The sequence below is a fragment of the Tenrec ecaudatus genome, chromosome 10 (genome assembly GCF_050624435.1).
Source record: "Tenrec ecaudatus isolate mTenEca1 chromosome 10, mTenEca1.hap1, whole genome shotgun sequence".
Taxonomy (NCBI): domain Eukaryota; kingdom Metazoa; phylum Chordata; class Mammalia; order Afrosoricida; family Tenrecidae; genus Tenrec; species Tenrec ecaudatus.
In genome coordinates this window covers 88954186-88974993 of record NC_134539.1, presented here as the reverse complement: position 1 = coordinate 88974993, position 20808 = coordinate 88954186, and the positions used below count along the sequence as shown (strand labels likewise).

The 20808-nt window shown below is 47.1% G+C and overlaps 1 protein-coding gene across 3 annotated transcripts in view; it reads right to left on the bottom strand.

The window, feature by feature from the left end:
- The window catches only part of PRPSAP2 (phosphoribosyl pyrophosphate synthetase associated protein 2), a 44843-nt gene that overhangs the window by 1109 nt on the left and 22926 nt on the right, over positions 1-20808 (bottom strand). For all 3 annotated transcript variants that reach the window (XM_075560981.1, XM_075560982.1, XM_075560983.1), the window contains 3 exons: positions 13864-14012; positions 9677-9747; positions 8418-8564 (listed from right to left, as the gene is read on the bottom strand). In XM_075560981.1, the coding sequence (XP_075417096.1) occupies positions 8418-8564; positions 9677-9747; positions 13864-14012 (367 nt within the window). The remainder of the gene's footprint in view (positions 1-8417; positions 8565-9676; positions 9748-13863; positions 14013-20808) is intronic.

The window sequence follows — 20808 nt, the reverse complement described above, 5'->3', positions numbered from 1 at the left end:
CCTCAGATAGTTAAAGACTGTTAGCATCTGACCCAGCATTCCACACCTGGACGTACACCCAAGGGAAATGAAAAGTCCACACCCAACCTTGTACAAGAAGGTTCATGGCAGCATGACTCAGACCACCCAGAAGATGACAACAACCCAAATAGTCTTCAATGGGACACTGAACACGATTCATAATAAAAGTACAGCTTTTTTTCATCCATGTATGAACCTCAAACACATTACTCAACTTTATACGGAACGATCAAAGTAGGTCTAATACTTCCTGCACAGTCCCGGGACGGGAAAGCAACAGACACACAGACTATGAAACAGACTGAGAAGCCCAAAGAACCCCACACATAGAGGGTCAACTGATTTTTTACAAGGATGCCAAGGCTATTCAATGGGGAAAGAGTCTCGTCAATTAATTGTGTTGGGAAATGAATGAATGAATAAATGAATGGTGCTGGGAAATGGATTTCCACACACAGAAAAATGAAACAGGATCCATGCCTCACATCATACAAAAAAATATCCAAAGTGGATTAAGGACCTAACTGCAAACTAAGACCAGAAATCTCTTTGAAGAAAATGTAGACACGATGCTATCTGACCCAGCTTTTAACAGTAAAAGATCTAATGTAATAACAAAAGCACAAATAACAAGAGACAAAATAAGTGGACCCTCATAAAAATCAAAGACTTTTGTACCAAAAGATTTTATTTAAAAAGTGCAAAGACAAACGGGAGAACATCTTCAGAAACCATATTATCTGATAAGAATCTAATCATCAAAATATACGAACACAAAAAACTTTGATATCTTAACAAAGAGACAAATATCTCAAACATAAACATGGGCAAAGAAACTGAAGATACATTTTCACCAAAGGGAACATTCAAATGGGCACCAAACTCATAGAAAGATGCTCAGCATCATTAGAGAGACCATTCACTCCCACGAAGAGGGCAAGCTTAAGACAAATAACAACAGGAAATAACAAACGCTGGTGAGGATGTGGAAAACCGGTACCCGGGCCCACTGATGGCGGGGATGCAAAATGGAATGGCTCTTGCAGAAAACTGCACTGGTTCCTCAAAGTCTAAAAGCAGAATTTCCATATGACCCAGGATTTTCACTCCCAGGTGGATTGCCCAAAGACTTAACAAGACGTGCACGCCCATGTTCACCGCAGCACGATTCACCATGGCCACAGTGCCTGTGTGCCTGTCAGCAGAGGAAGGAGTAAGCAAAACCGGACACATGCACCCATCCAGCCAGTAGAAGAAATGAAGGCTCTTTTGGGGAACGTCTAGCTGAACAAACGTTTTTATTTTTATGACGTACTATTAATTCCTTTTGCTATTCATGCTTTTGTTTTTACATCAGACAATCAATCCACTTATGGACAGGTAGATCTGCTAGCGGCAGCCCTTGCCTGGGCTGTTGTTTTTAACCTAAGAAACTTAAGGTTTCAGTCGGCATCCAAGCAGAATTCATATTGTGTACGCTGTGAGGGAAGATGCTGCTTCATGTTCCATTTGTGGAAATCAAGTGTTCTTAGCACCTTCTATTTCTTCATTCCCCGTTAAAGGGACTTGGCACCCTTGTCCAAAAAAGGCGGGGGGGGTTCTTTCTGTGTGTTCATCCTACTGCACTGGTTTGTATGTCTACTGTTACACCTCCATCAGGCTGTTCTGATCACTGGAACGAGACAGTATGTTTTATCATCAAGACGTGGGAGGCCTAGCAATGACGGCTTGACATGTGCTCCGGGGTGGACGAAATCTGAAGGCATTATGCTGAGTGAAGTCAGTCAAGCACAAACGGCCCAATGTGAGAGGGCTTCAGCAAGCTCATGGGCAATGAATAAAGACCACGGAATTGTTTCGATCGTAGGACCTCACGTATACAAAGAAACAAGCCACTGCACAGATGTAGAGAGCGCGGTACGCGTGCTTACCGGGAGCGGGCACGAGCGGTGTTGGAAATACCCCACTGATGAAGGTATGGCTGCACAACTACTTTCTGGCACGGCCGTCAGGAAGATGTGTACATGCAAAAAGCTGTGTGATCGGTTTACAACTCTAACAGCGCCGCCACCAAACAGGGTGGCTGCCGAGGTTGACTACTTACAACAGAAATCCTCCTGCAATTTGATCTCTCCGTTTGGAGGCTCATGGTCACGGTTTCACGGAACACCCCCGTTAATTGGCCTAACGGTATACTTAGGGCTTCTGTTCTACCTTGTAGTTGGTTGTGTAGTTCCCGGGGCCGCTGGCAAGTAGCTGCCTAAAGAACAAATGACGTCTTTTTGGCAAGAATGCGAAGGGAAAAGGAGCGTCTGGACTAGGAGAGGACATGGAGTGTCTGGCTAATGCCTCTGCGGACAGCTCTCTCCTTTGCCACGAGACCAGAAGAGACAGCAAGGAAATGCAGAAGAGACTGTCAAGTGCCCCTGGCCGCCAGCCTTCCTGGAGTGAGCAAGCTGTAAAGGACTCCTGAAATTACTGCCTGCAGATGAACTTCAAAATTGAAGATATTCTGACATCTTAAAACCAAAACTACAATCTAGTTTAGCTAGTAACAAATAGTTACTGCTCTGTGAAGAACTGTCCATGTGAGACGAAAATGACTACATCAGCAACACAACAGATTAGAGTGGAACCAGGAGGGTCCGTGAGTTGATGTCACAGAGGGGAACAGCTCAGAAAACGGGGCTGAGGATGGCTGCACACCCCAAAGAGCGTCATCAACATCGCTCGGTGGGGACCATTACACTAGTGTGACGCGCTGCCCTGTACATTCTAGTCTCAACAACAACGTGCATTCTTAAAGTTTTAATTAATTGGGAAACAACTGTGCTGAAGGAAAGACCACATGTCGTACAGCTCCGTGTATGTGACATATGGAAAATGAGCAACTCTTAGAGACAGAAAATAGACGAACCGTTGTCAGCCGCTGGGAAGACTGGGCAGAGCTGAGGAGTGACTGCTACTGGGTTCGGGACGACCAAAGCATCACACGGTCATGTGGTTGCGTAACTTTGAAACACTCCAAAAATTGATTTATACAATCTACATGGATGAATTACCCAGTATCTAAGTTATATTATCAATAAGCTGTTAGGGAAAAAGTTAGGATTTGTTAAAAATCATAAAAGTCGAAGGACAGACATTTCAAAAGCTACATAGAGAAAACATTAAAAAATATCCCTCTGAACAGAAAAACCAGGAAGAGGAGCAACTTTTTTTTTTTTTTGAGGAGCAACTTTTTATTATTATACTCTCCACTTCTAAAAAGGGCTCAAGAGTTTATTAAAAATAAATACCACAAGGCATAGTGTCTGGGATCGTAAAGGCTTGTCTAAAGGAGGCGTCGACTAAGCCCACGTGGAAGAAGCAGCCAGCCTGTGTGATCCAAGGACCGTAGTAATCCAGTCCAAGTCCACAGGAGGGGTTGGTATCAGAGGCTGCATGGTGAGCACCTCGTCTGCAGGAGGCTGTGGAGGCCAGAGGAAGGCCAGGCTCTATTTGCAGGGTCTGCCTCGGACCAGCGATGTGAATAGGCTGTCTATCACACAGAATGCACTGGAGTGGACGATGGCAGACACAGTTAGGTTAAAAGTTAACACCTTATCATTTGAGCTCCCTTTTGATCCCTTTTAAATTGGATCTAGTTTTTAATATTTTCTGCTTTCTTTTCGATTGAGGCTTTATCTGTTTTGTTTTGTATTGTGGTTAGGGTTTTGTTTCATTTGTTATGGTTTGCATGTTTTTTCTGCATGTGAAATCCAGGATAGATAAATCTGTAGACAAAGTGACTGGCTGGATGGTTCCACGAGGGGTCACTATGAGTGGACACTGACTCCCTGTCCGTGAACCCGAGCTCTAGCTTAAACTTGAGCTTGGGTTTGGGGTGTGGCAGGGGAGGTAGGGGGAGAGGTGGAGAGCTAATGATGAGTACAAGAGTGAAGGAAATGTTCTCAAATTCATTGTGGAGATGATTGTACAAGTCTTCTTAATGTGACTGAACTATGGAATTGTATGATGGGTAAATTATATACCACTGCAATGATTAAATAAAGAGATTGCAAAACCAAAATGGGCAATCAAGAATCACTCGGAGTAAGTAAAGGAACACAGAAAGCTAGCCCAGTGCAATGGCAGAGTGGGACATGTGATCCATGTAAACTGACAGTCGAATACATACTGGAAACGTGAAGGGGTTCAGTACGTCTCATGACCTGTGGAAAAGAAAACAGTCCGCGAAGAGAAAAGCGACCGTTCCACTGCTTCCAGACTCAAGGGAATTGACTACACAACCCTGGGCATCATTTTGGCAAGTCCAGGTGAAGCGGACTGCCGCAGCACATACCCACAGCATCCTGTCTGGGCAGCACGGCTTGCAGTGAGCCGGTTTTTCCTTACCATACCAAGAGTCTTCAAAAAGCTCTGGAAAATGTGTACTAAGAAAAACTCTTACAGCTTGCTCGAAGATGTCTGAGCAGGATGTCGTCTGAGGCACGGAGAAGAATGACACATCAGTCTGACAAGAGCCCCTATCACACCAACACGGATGCCGCTGACATTTCAGCATAAACATCACACCTATGCTGAGGCCTGGGCGGAAGAATGGTGATACTGGGGCTTTACGGAAAGTCTGTGGGGACAAAATGCCTCCAAGAAATCGGCAGGTTCATCTTATAAACGGACAGTTCGTTTTTAGAAGGAAAGAGACACTGAAGCTGAAGCCCACGGCAACAGACTATCGACATCCATTTGGGAGGGGAAAAAACTCAATCTCATTCAGAACTCTTAATTGCAAAAGACCAACAATTACCATAAAACAGCAGCTAACACAGACGTGACCACAGACATCTCAGTGGGAGCAGCAAAGACAAGGGCAGAGCTTTCGATGGAATTTTAAGCCAGTGGTGTTAAGGTGCTGAAGGCTTTCTTGAAGGATCGGTAATGGGAGACAAAACCTGCATTCACCGGAACAATCCTGAAGACAGGCGCGGCCCAGTGACGGCCACCAAGCGATGGAAGTGATCCGGTCAAGGGCAAATGTCATGGCAACGGTGTTTGGGATGCTCGGGGCATTTTGCTTACTGACTTTCTGGAGAGCCAGAGAATGAGAACCAAACTGAACTCACTGCCATCGAGTCAAGGCCACTTCAGAGGAGCCCTTCCTGAGACAGGGCTTCTGAGACAGACAGCTCCATCTCTAGCCCAAGGATGCCCTGGTGGTTTCCAACTGCTGCCTTTGCAATTAGCAGTCCACAACACCACTGAGCTCCCCGCCCACCCCTGATTGGTAACATCTGCCTATTTAAGCGTTTTGAGAAAGTTATCCAAAGGTTTAGTAGAAAAACATCCGAAGGGGGAGGGGGAGAGACTAGAACTGATTGTGATGATGCACATACAACTCTCTAAAAGCGATCGAACCATGGGAGTGTAAGATGTGTGAACACTATATCAAGTACACTTCTGGGGGGAAAAGAAAGAAACCGAACTTGACCAGTGGTTACCATGGGTGAAGGAAGCTAGGGGCACTGGGTTGCTGGGAATGGTGGTGGGACAATTTGGAGTAGGATATCCATCATGGTTGTACAACACTAAGAGTATCATCAATGGCACTGAACTTTACAGGTACAAGTTTTGGAATTGGAGCATGTTTTCTTGTGTACAGTTTTGCCACAATTAGAAAAAAATGACATGAATAACAATGAGGACAAATAAGAATATGTTCTAGAATTGACTCTGGTGACAACTGCACAACGCTCTTGATAGGATGGAATTATTGAATTGAATTGAAGTGCTAATAAAACTGTTTTAAAAACAAATAAAAGAGCTTCACAAGAGAAGTTTCTCCACCACAACGATGCCCCTGCTCACTCCTCTCACCAACCAAGTGCAATCTGGCAGGAAATCCAATGGGAAGCCATTAGGTGCAGACTGTACAATCCTTATTTGGCTCCATTGGACTTATTTTGTTTCCTAAGCTTAAAAAAACCCTGAAGGGCACTCATTTCCCTTCAGTTAGCAGTGTAAACAAGACACGGCTAAATCCCCGGGACCCTCAGTATTTCAGGGATGAACTGAATGGCGGTGCGTCACAACTTACAAAGTGTTTTGAAGTTGATGAGTCAACCTTGACTCAGTGGCTTCTTTTTTCATGTCAAGAAAAAGTTTACATTTAAAATTTTTATCTTTTAACTCCATTTTTCCCCCAAAGCTTTTTGAAGTCCCCTCATATTAAGCACTGCCACCGGGGAATGAATTTTCCAAATTCATTTTAACCACTTTTCAAGAGTTTTGTTGAGATTGTCATACAGTATCACAAAGTGTCCGCTGGAAGGGCACTGGCTGTGCCACCGTAAGCACATCCATTTCAGAACAAGGTCTTTACTTGAAGAAGGGAGGAAGCCTCTTCCTGATGAGCACTTAGACCTGGTTGTTCCCTCCCCCAAGCTCCTGGCAACCACCAGTCTCCTGTCTGTCTCTGTAAGCCCACTCTGGATGCTTCATTTAACCGCTTCTAATGAAACCGTTGTGAGGATGGGGCAGGACCGGGCAGTGTTCTATTCTGTGTACATGGGGTTGAGGGAGCCGGGGTGGGGAAATCGGTTAGGCATTTGAGCTGCTAGTGGCAAGGTCAGTGGCTTGAACACACCAGCTGCTCAGCAGGAGAAAGATGAGGCTGTCTGCTCCTGTCAAGATTTACAGTCTCGGAGCCCGAGTCTCGTCTGTCCTACAGGGTCGCGATGGGACAGCATTGGCTCAATTGCAGCGAGTTTGCTTTCAGGCAGTGAGGGGCTGGGTTGCTATGAGTTGGAACCAAATAGACAACACATAACAGTAATAGCAACAATCACGTAAGGACAAAACCCTTCTGGCTCTTGATTCACCCGCCCCGCCACGCTCCAGCTGCGGGCTGCCTGCTTTGACAGATGAGATCCACACCTCTCCATCTTCCCTCCCTCCTCTCAGACGTTATTTCTAATTTGGCTAGAGCTTTAAAAACTGCCGAGTGACTATGCTGTCTGTAGGTCTATGTGAAAACCAGCTCAGCTTCCTAAACAGAATGGACAAACTAGTTTGGGGTTAGCCATTGGTTATCCAACTGAGTAACCATGGAGGATCAGCAAACTCACAAGTACAATGGAGCGCCCTAAATGTTCTACCCTGAAGAGCTGCTGTATGCAATTCAATGATAGCTGCTTCTTCCACTGCCTACACTCCTTTGTTCCAATCGCACTCTGCCTGACGAGGACCTGTTACCAGCTCTCACCTCTACCTCCCCGCAGTCCGCCCACACAGACACATGCTCGTGAGAACTCTGTCTGGCGAGGGGTGGACAGGCTCAGGCAGGTGTCTTCCCACTGCATTCACAGGTGAGCTCGGGGACCCTGATCCCACCGCTCTGAGTCTTCACTCTTTCTTTCTAGTCATGCTTGGTCCCGTTGAGTGTGGAAATCACACACTCCTGTCTGTCTATGTTCATGTCCAAGTCATTCCCAAAAGAACTAAATCGTGCCTTAACTACCACAACTAACCATTATCATGAGAGCCACTGTAACAAGAGACAGACCTTCACAGAATAGGAGAAATGTGTGAAAGCACCTCAACTCCTAAACAATAAATAACACCCCACCCCCCCCCGCCCAATCAGAGGACTCTCTCAGACTACTGCCCTGAGATATTCTTCAAATCCTGAACCCAAACTAAGCTGAGGTCATCTTGTAGTTGAATTACACACTGGCTCAAAATCATGAACATCACCGATAAGTACAGTGCTCCTTAAAAAAAAAACCACCTACGAGACCAAAGTGATCACCAATTACTTTAAAGCAAAGACAAATGGAAACAGAACAACCAGAATGAAGAGTAGGAGCAGTCAAGCAATGTGAAGACAGTAACCGACGGCACTGAACAACAGGTGCAGAAATTAACTGACGGAGACCTGCATGGAGGGGTCCTCGCGGCACAGCAGGTAAAGCCACTGGTTGGTGTTTCAAACCCACCAGCCACTAGAGCACTTCCCCTTTCCTCTCCAAATGCCACCACAGGGACCTGCAGTGTGCAAAGAGCTGGGCTTGGGCATCGGCAAACTGAGGCTTGAACGACAGGTTGGACTGAGTAACTATCCACTCTGAGCTACCATATGTTCACCTCCATGGTGACAGCTTCAACCCTCCAAGGCTGTGCAATGAAGGTGGTGACGGCGCATGCAGAGCATCTGGCAGGGTGCCCTGTACGGTTCAGTTCTGAACTTAGCAGGATTCCTTAACTTGGACCATGGGCGAAACAATACATGGGGTCTGGCAACCAACAGACATGACCCCCATTTCAAAGCCTCGCCAGGTGCCCGCTCTTTAGACCTCTGGGATGCCCAGGCAGCCCTGGTCAGCAACGGGTGGTACCTCATCAATGGCGGATTCCTCGATCAGCCGAGGGGCGTCTGAGGATAAAAGGCCATGGGTCGCCATCACGAAGATCTTGTATGCCCCCCTTTCCTTCAGGGTCTCCGCTGCAGCCAGGAAGCTGTCAACGTCATCGATGATATCATCCTGCAAAGGTACAGAGTGAGCACAGGGCAGGGGACAGAAAGGATCTAACGCCACGGTAACAAGCACGCTGGGGACGAGTCAGTGCAGCCCGAACAGATGGCTCGTCCCCAGGCTCCGTCACTGCGCCATTTCCTGTGAATCTGTACTGACTTCAAAGATGCAGTTGTTTGTTTCTGTTTCTTACGCACAGTTGTAATAGGAGGAACATGTACTACTGAATTCATAGCATCCTTCCGTTACTATATATTCGGTTCATTACGGAATCAGCTGGTGATACAGCTGCGGCCCTTCAAGTGGATGCAGGGGGTGTTTTCTTGAAAAAGTTGAAATGCCATCATCAAGTGCTGATGGGGAGGCTGGCCAAGTGGCAGCACCTTGGGATGTTCTGGCACGTGCACCCCCAGGCGCTAAAACTTAACCCCCCACCCCCACCGCCCTGGAACCGTGTGCACGCAGGCACCAGGAAATAGGCCCAGGAAGGTGGGCAGCAGTGTTCTTTGAAAAGGGTGACAGACTGTGGTCCACACCTGCAGAAAAGAGAATTGAGCTGTGCAGACCACAGCGAGGAGGAGCAACTCACAACTACAAGGCACCCTCGCAGATGAATCTCCACGAGAGCACGGAGAGAAAAAGACACAGAGACTTCCTTTCTGTGCCCAGCAAAGGAGGCAACGCACAGTGGCACAGTGTTGGAGGAGCCAGGTGCGGGAGGCCAGCGACAGCCGCCGAGGAGGGGCAGCGCTGCGGTGCTGGAGCTGAGGGCCCAGGGTTCATTATGCTCATTCTTGGAACCACAGACATGGAACACACTTCCTTCATGCCCCGGTTTTATACAGGCCGAGAGGATGGGCATCTTAAGCAACCACAACACATGTTATGACCCACTTTTACCACGCACAAAATTTCCCATGCTCTTACTACTAATGACATTCACTGCATGCTTATTTTCCACTTTTAATAAAAGGTAAACACTTAGCACAGTGTACCAACTCAACGGAGAGCCATCTGGTCACCCACGATCCCCAGGCCTCTGCTGTGGGCACACAGGTGACCGACAAGTCAACCGAACAGGAACAGTAAATACGCAAAGCAGTGAGAAGAAGTCGACATACCACAATGATAGCGATCCTCCCTCCGACGTCGCCGACCACTGTGATTGGAGGTTTTTCTTTAGGAATCAGCACTGGTCAGAATAAAACAAACACCAAGTTTCTGCATTAAAAAGTCAGTCACCCCCTTCATCTCTGAAGCCAGCAGCAAGTGGAAGACATGTTCTAGCCCAGAGTTTCCCAGCCCTAGCTGCTATTTGGGGGCGATGGTGCTTTGTTTGTGGAGGATGGTGAGCATCACCTTTACCCACGAGATGCCAACAGCAGTCCCTACAGCTGTGACATTGGAGAGTGTCCCCAGGCACTGCCAAATGCCCCCCACCACCACCAACTGAGAACCAATGTTCTATCTCGATTAATAGAGACGCAGAGCAATCAAGTGTAATAATCTGGGTTGGTGGTGGGGACAGAAAAAGGCAAAGCAAAACAAAGCAAGATAAACACCAGGATTTTTTTTTTTTACACTTTTAAAAACACTTCTGTTCTCAGGCACTATAGGAAATAGTTTTGACCCATTAATTTCACATTTAGAAATACACCAAAGTATGAAAAAGCCCTTTATCCAAATGTGTTTGTTGCCTCATTTTTGTTCTGCTGGAAAAGGGCAGGAGGAAACAGAAGTGCCCCAGCCAGGCGGCAGCTGGACAGTCTAGCCATCCAGGATTGCCAAAAAGTTCTGTTGACAAAAGTTCGTAATGACCTGGGAAATGACACATAACTGGAAGAGACATGAAGCTTCAAGATATGTAGTGAGCAGTGCCCTCCACTCTAACAAAGTCAGGTGGACGGAGCTGAAGGAGGATAGCCAAGCACAGAAGCGGTGCATCTTTGAGTCCCTAGGTACCATGTTCCTGTTATGCATTATCCATGTTTTGAATAAATGTAGAATATGATTCTCTTCTGGATAAGTATTGTTTCCTTTTTTGGTTGGTCCTCCACCCCACCCCACCCCCAAATAAGACACTACAGACTATAAAATCATTTAAAAACCTATTATCATAAAAAATTTTCTATTAAAAAATTTATAGGAATAATGCTTTCTTTACCCTTTATACATCTATTTGATACTAACTTAACCAACCAATACACACAGGGTCACATCATCAAAGTACAAATGTTTAGGATCTGTGAAATTACAATGATAGCCCATCTCAAAAACAGTCCTCCACAGAGCATGTACACAGGTACAGAGAAGAAAGAAGAGATACCAAGAGGGTGAGGGGAAGGGAGGAGAGGAGGGGAGGACGGGGGAACCGATCACAATGATCATATACAACCGCACACACACACACTCCAGGGGGGCAAACAACAGAAACCGTGGGTGAAGGGAGACAGCGGTCAGTGTAAGATATGAAAATAATAATAATTTATAATTTATCAAGGGGTCACGAGGGTGGGAGGGAGGGGAAAGAAGGGAACTGATACAAAGGGTTCAAATAGAAAGTGTTTAGAAAATAATGATGGCAACATATGTACAAATATCCTTGATACAATTGATGCAAGGATTGCTATAAGAGCTGTAAGAGCCCCTGATAAAATGATCTTTTAATTTAAAAAAAAAAAAAAAGGCCCTCCAGGGATAACGATTTACAGTCTTAGTCGCACGATCCCAACACCATACAGGACAGACTTCCAGACACAACTCAAAGCCTCTGACAACTGCCATTTGTTACCCAGAAATATGTGCTGATAAATCCAAATTCTCCCCAGTCTGCTCCTGGCAGAGTATTACATGCCTTTATCCCCATGTCTTCTCTCCAAGTTCTCCTACTCGACCTTGGACCTCCATGTTAACAATGGCCATCCCAGTACCTGTACCTGATCTCACCAACGATGGTGATGATGGTGGTGGTGATGGTGGCGGCAGTAGCTGCCTTTGAAATTTTCCCCACGTTCACCATTGTATGAGCAGATGACACACACAAAATCCTGACTAGGGACTCCCATTAGCGCCTTTTTTCAAATCAAGGGCCGGGTATGGAGAAGTGGGCAGAGAGCTGATCTGTGACAGAGTCAGACACTGCCGCAGCTTCTGCCCCTCCAGACTGACCTGGGCCCATTTGCTATCCAGGGGTATATCCTGGAATAAGGGCCACATGTCCTCATTTCACCATCTAGATCCACAAAGGACAATTGGACCCAGGGCTCCATCCTGGCGACCTCACCTACAATATCTCCTTGGAGGTTTCCTTCTATGTATAAACGAGCAAATCCCCAGGGAAAGCAAGAACCCCAAGGCAGTATTTTTCTTAATTGAAAAGATACGACCAAAAGTTGAAAAAAGTTCCTAAGAGCAAAAAATAAATACATGTATAATTCGCGCGCCCTCCCCCCTTATAACTATTTTCACTCTTCACATCCCCTCCTGGTTCTTGCACAAACACAGGCAGGCAATTTTGTATCCTGCCTTTTTCAAATATATTCCATAGTGCTTGGGCTGGGTCCGGACCATGTAGCTGCTTCCCTGAGCTCACCCGAAAGATAGCCTGCTGGACTGTGTAGGCCCTTCCCCCTACCTCTGGAGGCCAGAGCTGGACTGTGCAGTCCCTGCCTCCAACATTCCAAGGAGCTTATCTCTCCGAGCCAGGTCTGTACAGTCCCTTCCCTCAGGTTCCAGGACGATTTACTCACAGAGCACATCCTGACTCAGACCCTGCAACTGCAGCACCAGAAGAATGTCCTTCCCTTTATCTGTACATCTGTCCTTGGCTCAAGCCCTATATATGTCCCACTGCCTCACTGCCAGGTGCGATTTCCCTGACCTAATCCCTGACCTAACTCACTGGGTCTCAGAACCCGCCTGGGGGCTCAAGATGCCCCCGTCCTTCTCTGCTCTCCCTTCCCTCCTGGGAGTTCTTTCCCTGCCTCAATAAAATCTTTCTTAACTTCACATTCCTGGCTAAACTCTATCTTTCTTCTGTGCCTCTCTCTCCAACCTCTCATCTTGGTGCGAAAGACGTAGGACCAACAGGAGGGGCCCCTACTTCCCCGGCCTTTTTCTGGCCCTTATGCAGCGCTGTCCTCCGTTTTCACCTGTCACGTAGATTTTTCTCAGTCCTACAAAGTTTTCATTATTTTAAAGGGGTGCATAGTGAACAATTTCTGATAAAACAATTCGACTTTCCCACTAATTTTCATTAAAAATAACACACGAGAGAGGTGTCAACCAAGTACACATGGAAGAAGCACACCAGAATGTGTGATCTAAAGATTATAAACAATAAAATCCAAATCTGAAGGAGGGAACGGTATTGGAGCTTAAATTCTGAACACCACCCAGTCTGCAGAAGGCTGTGGATGGCAGTCGAGGCCCAACATCCATTTGCAAGGCCCCCACGTGGACCCAGCTCCTGGTGAGCCCCTCTGACTAAAATCCAGGGTTGTGAAGAGCCTTGCCATCGCACAGAGAGCATCTGAAAGTCGAGAGTGGCAGACGGAGTTAGGCTCAAAGGTTACACCTTATCATTCGCTCTTCCGCTTGACCCATTTTCAAGTTGCTTCAGCTGTTAATATTCTCTGCTTGCTTTTGGACTGGGGTTTTCTGTCTGTTTGCTTCTTGGTTTTGTTTGGTATGATTTCCTTTATGTGGAACGCAACATAGGTAACTCTACAGAGACAGTAACTAGATGAGTAATTACCTAGGTGCATAGCAGGGGCGTGAGGGGAAATGAGCATTAACAACCTTATGAGTATGAAAATGAAGAAAATGCTCTGAAATTGTTTGTGGTGACAACTGAACAACTCTTCTTAAGAAGAGTGAACTATCAAATTATATACTGTGTGAATTATATGCCAGTGAAACTATTTGTTCAAAGACTAGAGAGAACAACTGCATAAAAAACGTGTTGCTTTGGGGTGACGGTCGGCTGGCAATGTACGGCTCATTGAACGACCGCGTGAGGGAGAGAAAGTCAGACGGGCTGCCGGTACTCAGCGTGCTATCCCTGGGTCACACGGGTCTGGGCATGCCATCACACCTGCCCTGGCTGGGCACACTGCTAGCCTGCGGGCTGTGCCCCTCCCAAGCCACTCATGGGACACTTGGGGCATCCGAGGAAAAGTGCTGTCAGGTTAGGGCCACTTAGAAAAGGCAACAAGAAGAGGAGCTCATATTTGAAAGGAAAAACAAGACGATGTCAGCGGAGGACACAAGGACAGCGGCACAGCTAATGTGCACGTGACACACTCACGGGGAATCTCCAGGCTGGGGTGGATGGCGGCAGCGTTCCTGACCATGGGTGGGGAGTGCCGCCCGTCCACCAGGTCGGACTCTGCATCTTGCGCCTCTCCGTGGATGACAGCAATCCCCAAGCGCAGGCGCTCCGCGAAAGACTGCGCCCTAGGGAGAACGTCAGATAAAAGGCCCACATCAGTCCACGCTTGCTTCCCGCTGAGACAAACTAAAGCAGTACCACGAAATGTGCAAAGACCCGGAGGTGGAACACCAAAAGGGAAGCACGCTCGGGAGATCTTAAGACGAAAAAAACTGAGTGAAAAAAAAATCGATCTACATTAAAACATTCTGTATGCAAAATACTGAATGAGGCCGAAAGCACCCAAAGCAGACAGAAGGAATGCACAGTCACTGTCCAAAAAAGAAGTAGCCCATATGCAACCAAGGGGTTGCATCCAAGCAATGATATTGAAGGAAGGAGTCTGAGCTACACTGAAAGGATGAGCCGAAAGAGAATCCCCGTTAAAACACTCCAACAAGCTGATGAAGCACTGGAAGCCCTCCCTCATCTGTGGGGAGAAACATGGAAGACAGTCACCTGGCCAACCACGTGGACGAGACCCATATTTGTACCTGCTCCAAAGAAAGCTGACCCAGCAGAATTGCCAAACATTGTCACTAGGATCACACGCAATAAAATTTTGTTCAAGATCATTCAACAACAAAAACCATGGCAGCAGCTGGTGGCCTGGGTGCTGGATTTGAAAGAGGATGTGAGCAGTTATCAGTGCCGCGGAAGATCGAGCTTGAGGGAAAACAGAGTAACAGAAAGATGGTTGCTTGTGTTTTATTGACTCTGCAAAGGCATTCGGCTGAGTGGATCACAGCAAGCTGCGGGCAGCCTTGAGAAGCACAGAAGCGCCAGAACACGTAGCTGCTCGCGTAGACGCTGTGCAAGGCTCGAGAGGCAGCTGTGCAGACAGAACAAGGAAATAGGACTGAGTGCATGGCTTGACATCAGGAAAGGTATGCGTCAGGGTCCTGTCCGCTCACCAAACCGAGTCAAACTGCATGCGAGCCAGTCCTCTAAGAAGCTGCGTGCTACCAAGAGCGTGGCATCAGGGCTGGAGGAAGGCTTATTAGCAGCCTGTGAGACAAAGATGATATTACCTTGCTTACTGAACGTGAGCAGGACTCGGAACGCGTGCTGATGAAAATCCAAGGTTGAAGCCTTCGGGACAAATCACAACTCAAGGTGCAGACAACAAAAGCCCGCAGAACTTGACCAATCGGCAACTTCATGGTGAGTGGAAAAAGACTGGAGCAGCCAAGGTTTCCTCTTGCTGGGATCCACTATCGACGCGCTCCAATGATGCACTGCGGTGGGTAAGGCTGCTGCACAGGACCACTTTAAAGAGCAAGAGTGGCGCTTTGGGGACCCAGGTCAGTCACAGTGCTGTCCGTTGCCTCATATGCATGTGAAAAGTTGGAGCATGAATAAGGAAGGAAGAACCGGTGCATCTGAATTGTGGCTCTGCAAAGCATGCTGACAGCACCGTGGGCTGCAAGAGAACAACCCCGTCCGTCCGGGAGGAAGTACAGCCTGAGTGCTCCGGGGAAGCAGGCGGGGGCTGACTTTGTCTCACACACTTTGAACGTGTTGTCAGGAGAGACCAGTCCTGAGAAAAGGACATCATGCTTTGGGCAAAGTGGAAGGGCAGTGAATGAGAGGAGAGCAGGTGGGCGGCAAAGACATGGATTGACACAGTGGTTGCAACAAGCTCACACAACCACAAGGACCGTGAGGTGGGTGCAGGACCAGACAGGGTTTTATTCTGTTGTCCATGGGATTTGTGTAAACCGGACCCGACGGGAGAGCACCAAACAAGTGCTGGTGGGCAAAAACAGTAGGAGAACAAAAGTAAAGTGTAGTTTCCCAGCAGAATAAAGGAGAATTTTCAAATATAGGGTACAGACACCCCAAACCCCCTTAGTCATAGATACCTTGGTCTACAAATAACCAGCTGACCGAGCTTAGATACCTCAGGTAGTCTTCGCTAAGCCTCACTTCTTTCCCTATAATTGCTAGTCTATGTACTAAAGTCCTGGTGGTGTAGTGGTTATGCATTGCAATGGAATCCGAAAGGTCAGCAGTTTAAAACCACCAGTGGGTCCTCAGGAGAAAGACAGGGCTTTCTAATCCGTCAACAGTGGCCCGTCTCAGGAGCTCACAGAACCTGTCCGGCAGGGTTGCTGTGAGTCAGCACGGACTCAATGGCAGTGCGTTTTTGTTTTTGTGTGTCTACTAACTGAATAGCAAAGTGAATGCTGATATATGCTCATCGACCTTTAAGCAACAATTGTAAACAGCTTTCTGGAGGCGCAAGAGTTTTGACTGTGCACACACTGTAAGCTTTCCCCTCAGGCCTGTGGCCTCGGTAACCCTTCCTTCAGCACCGGACAACAAGTGATCTGCTTTTTACCACTTTAGCTTCACCTTTACTAGAATTCTAGACACAGAATCGTACAGTATGCAGTTTGTGTGTCTGGTTTCTTTCCCTCCGTCTATTTCACAGAGCGCATCAACAGTTCATTCCTCTTCGTGCTCACTGATACCGTACTAGCTTTTCCACGCACTGTGGCTGAACGTAGAAATCCATGCCCAAGTCTTTGCATTAGCACCTGGAATGATTGGGCCGCATGGTAGGGGCATATTTAACTTTTAAAGAAAGTGCTAATTGGGGGGGTTTGCTTTACATTCCCAACAGCCATGCAGATTAATTTCAGTTCTGCCATATCTTTAAAAGTCTTGGAAGACCCTTATTAGTGAGTTTGGTGATTTAAAAAAAAATTCTGAGTACAAGTACCTTATGAAATATATACTTTACAAATATTTTCTACCAATTGGTTCCTTTTCTCTTTTTATTCCCGTGTCTTTTGAAAACTAACTTTTAACGTTGATGGTGGTTTTTCACGTATGGATAATGCTTTTTGTGTTCTAGTTAAGAAACCTTTGCTTATCTCAAGTGTTTAAAGCTACAAATTCCCCCTAAATATTGTTTTAGCAGCAAAGCACAACTTTTGGCTAAACCACAAAGTGTTCTTCTGATCCCCGCTTCATGCATTCTGTGGCCACACAGCTGGGTGTGTGTGTGAAGAGTATTCTGATGCTGCTGCTGCTGCTGCTAGGAGCCACTGAGTCGGCTCTGGCCCCGCAGCGCCCCCGTGCGCAACAGAAGGAAACACTGCCGGGTCCTGGGCCAGCCTCACAGCCTGTCCTATGCCTGAGCCCACTGATGCAGCCATGACGTCAATCCATCTCATCGGCAGCCTCTCTTTTCACTTTCCAAAAACCAAGCATGATGTCCTTCCTCCAGGAACGGACTCTTGCCATCCTTGCTTCTCTTGAGCACTGGGCCTTTACTTCTTCCAATACAGATGTCCGTCCTTTCCGCGGGCCATACGGCTTCCAACATTCTTCTCCAGCACCACAACTCACATGCGTCGCTTCTTCTATGGGCTTCCTTATTATTCAGTGTCCACCTTTCACGTGCATATGAGGCGATGGAGAATGCCATGCCTTGAGGCAGGTGCACCTTAGTCCTCAAAAGAGCATCCATGCTCTTCAATACTCTAAAGAGGTCTTTGTGCAGCAGCTTTACCTGATGCCGTGTGTCTTAGGCTCTCCTGACTGCTGCTTCCATGAGCAATGATTGTGGATCCAAGTATTACAAAATCCTTGGCAAATTCAATCCTTTCTCCATTTATCATGTTACCTATTTGGTCCACTTGTGAGGATTTCGGTCTTCTTTACATTGAGTTGTAATCCATCCTGAAGGATAATATAATCAAGGTATGTAATAATCCTTAATCTTCATCAACCAGAGCTTCAATTCCTCCTCACTTTCAGCGAGCAAGGCGGTATCATCTGCGTACAGCAGGTTGTTAATGAGCTGTCCACCAATCCTGATGCCACCCTGTTCTTCATATAATCCAGCTTCTCTGATGGTTTGCTCAGCATACAGATTGAACGAGTATGGTGAGAGGACACACCCGGATGCGCGTCTTTCCTGAGCTTACACCGCACAGTACGCCTTGTTCTATTGGCGCAACTGTCTCTTGTTCCATGTACAAGTTCTGAATGAGCCCAACAAAGTGAAGATTATGCAATGTGCTTAAAATGGGGCTAAGGCCAAATGGTGGCTAAACTTGCAAAGACAGGCAAACGCATCTGCTGGGCATGTCCAGGACTTGAGTCAAAGCTGCGAGCCCACGGGGAAATCATCACTGACCACAAATGGAGACGGCTCCGGTGACTGTGGCTGTGAAGCAACAGGCTGCGGCTCAGTACAAATAAAAGCCCCACCACGCCACGGCACCCATTTCCCTCTTCATGACCCAACTGGCTATGTTTGAAGATTCTAAAGGAGTGAATATCAAATCAAAAACACAGTCGACAGACCACAACCACCTCCGGGGGCCTGCGGTCAAACATTCCATCAAATTGCCCTCCAGTACAACAGGAAGTGAGGAGCCCCACCTGTCCCTACCTGCCCTGCCCCTGCTAGCCCCTGCCCTGCCCCTGCCCCGCCCTGCCCCTGCCCTGGATCCAGAAAGGTGAGCCCAATCTTGAGTCAGGGACTCCAACTCCTGGGCCACGTGTGTCAGAGAAGAACTTTTCCACAGTTTCCAATGGCTGGTTTTTCAGCAGATGACCAGGCCTTCTGGGGGAACGAGAACCAACCTTTCAGTAGTCAGCAACCAACCGTATTAACTAGCTGACTCTGCCAGAGACTATGAAATCGAAGCCCCATTTAAAGTTAAAATTACCATAGTGACTATTTGGAAATAAAAGTTTCCATTTACAATAAGACGGTTAATTCCTAAACCTTGAATATAAATGCGGAGAGTCCATTGTATTATTTTATGCTTTTGTGTTCGTTTGAAATGTTTAAAGCTGTCTCTGAGCAACACAAACGTTAAACGCTCAAGTTATTACCTGAAAAGTGGCAACTTGTGCCCACCCACAGGTACCTTGGAAGAAAGGCCTAGAAATCTGTCCCTGAAAGGTCACAATTCTACTCTGTAGACGGGGGTCACCAGAGTCAGCTCACCCACCCAGAGGGCAACTCGTCTGAGAACCATGGCGCCCATTCCTAGTTCTTACAGGACAAGGTAGCACTGCCCCTGTGAGTTCCCAAGACTCATCTTTTCATGGGAGTAGATGGTGGTTTTGAAATTGCTGGCCTTGTGGTTCGCAGCCCAATGCATCACCGGGCCTGTTGATGTGCTTGACTACTTAGAAAGCTTGGAGGTTTTAAGGTGACCCAGAGTCAACTCAGAAGAAAGGCCTCGCTACTTCCAAAACACCCAGCCACTGTACAAGCCCATGAAGTACACACAGTTCTGCCCTGCGACTCCTGGCACTGCCTTGGGTAAGAACCGGCTCCCAGCAGCTAGTCTGTTTGTTTTTAAAGTGGGAGAGTCTGCCTCTGCACAGGCTCCCAAACAACACCATGTAACTAAAGAAAGCTTTGGTACAATGTAGCAGTTACTCCAACAAATTTACATTCCTGCTTGCTTTATAAAGTTACATTTGTCTTTCTCAGTAGAAAGGAAGACACCTTGGGCAATGAATGTACAAATGTGCTTTACACAATTGATGTAGGTATGGATTGTGATAAGAGTTGTATGAGCCCCCAATAAAATGATTTTTTTAAAAGGAGTTGTACAAGTCCCCAATAAAATGATTTTCATAAACCAAATAAATAAATTCTGGTCCTGCCCGTGCTGTGCACAGACCTGCCTGGTGAGATCATGGCAGTCAGGAGGTGAGCATGCTACCATGAAAAAAAAAAGGAGAGCAAATGCTTTGAAAATGATTAAAGCATGTACAGATGTGCTCTATACAATTGATGTATGTATGGATTGTGATCAGAGTTGTATGAGTCCCTAATAAAATGTTAAAAATAAATAAAACAAAAAAAAATGAGAAAGTAAGACACCTTTATGTCACTCTGTAAGCTGGTCTGGCCCTTACTATGAGGAATCAAGTTTATATTTCCAAGAAAAAGACAAAAAGAACTCAACGTGGCCCTTGTCTTTGGTTTCTGAGAGGGAACTCTGGGAATTTTCCAGGTAATTTGAGGTGGCTTTGTTATCCACACCCTCCAGAGACTTGAAGATTTGCACAAATGGGTGGGGACTGGCCGAGCCAAAAGACATCTAGTCAGCTCACCTCAGGGCGGGGTTGGGGGAGGCATGATTTACTGGAACAGAGTCAATGGGGCATCGATCATGAGTAGCCAATGAAAACAATCCAGGCTCCAGGCAGCAGTTCTGAGAGCGTACCGGTTGGTGAAAAAACAACGCCCGTAGAAGAGGAGCAGGCCACTGTGGGACACGAAGTTCCACCAGGAGCGCTCTGAAACCTCACCCGTTCGCCTCTTTCCAATGCTGGTCCTGCAGCGCCTGTCTCCTTTTGCTATAATCACATACAGTATTTTCTGTGAATTCTGAGTTATTCTAGCAAATCCTGAATCCAAAGGACCATCAGGGGAAGCCATAAGATTAAAGTGTGGGAGTCTAGGGAGGATCCTGAGATGGTGGCTGGGACCCTGAGGGGCGAGTGGGTAAATCCCAACCCTGGCTCACAAGTCAGAAATGAGTGTGCTGTGTGGGCTCGAGCTGACAGCTGGCTTTGCCTACTTGGCAGCCTGAAAGACGACATCCTTTTGCTGTGAGAGCTCACTGAGCTTCAAGGAGCTCCCAGCCTGAGTGCTGGAGCGGATTTCAATTAGCTGGGGCCGGTGGAGCAGCAGTGAAGTACTTGGCTGCATAAATGAAAGCCGGGCAGTTCAAGTCCACCAGCTGCTCCACAGGGCAGATGCGGCCGTCGGGAGCCCTGTGGGTAGTTCCACGCTGCCCTTTAGGGCTTCTCGGAGTCAGAATTGACACGGCA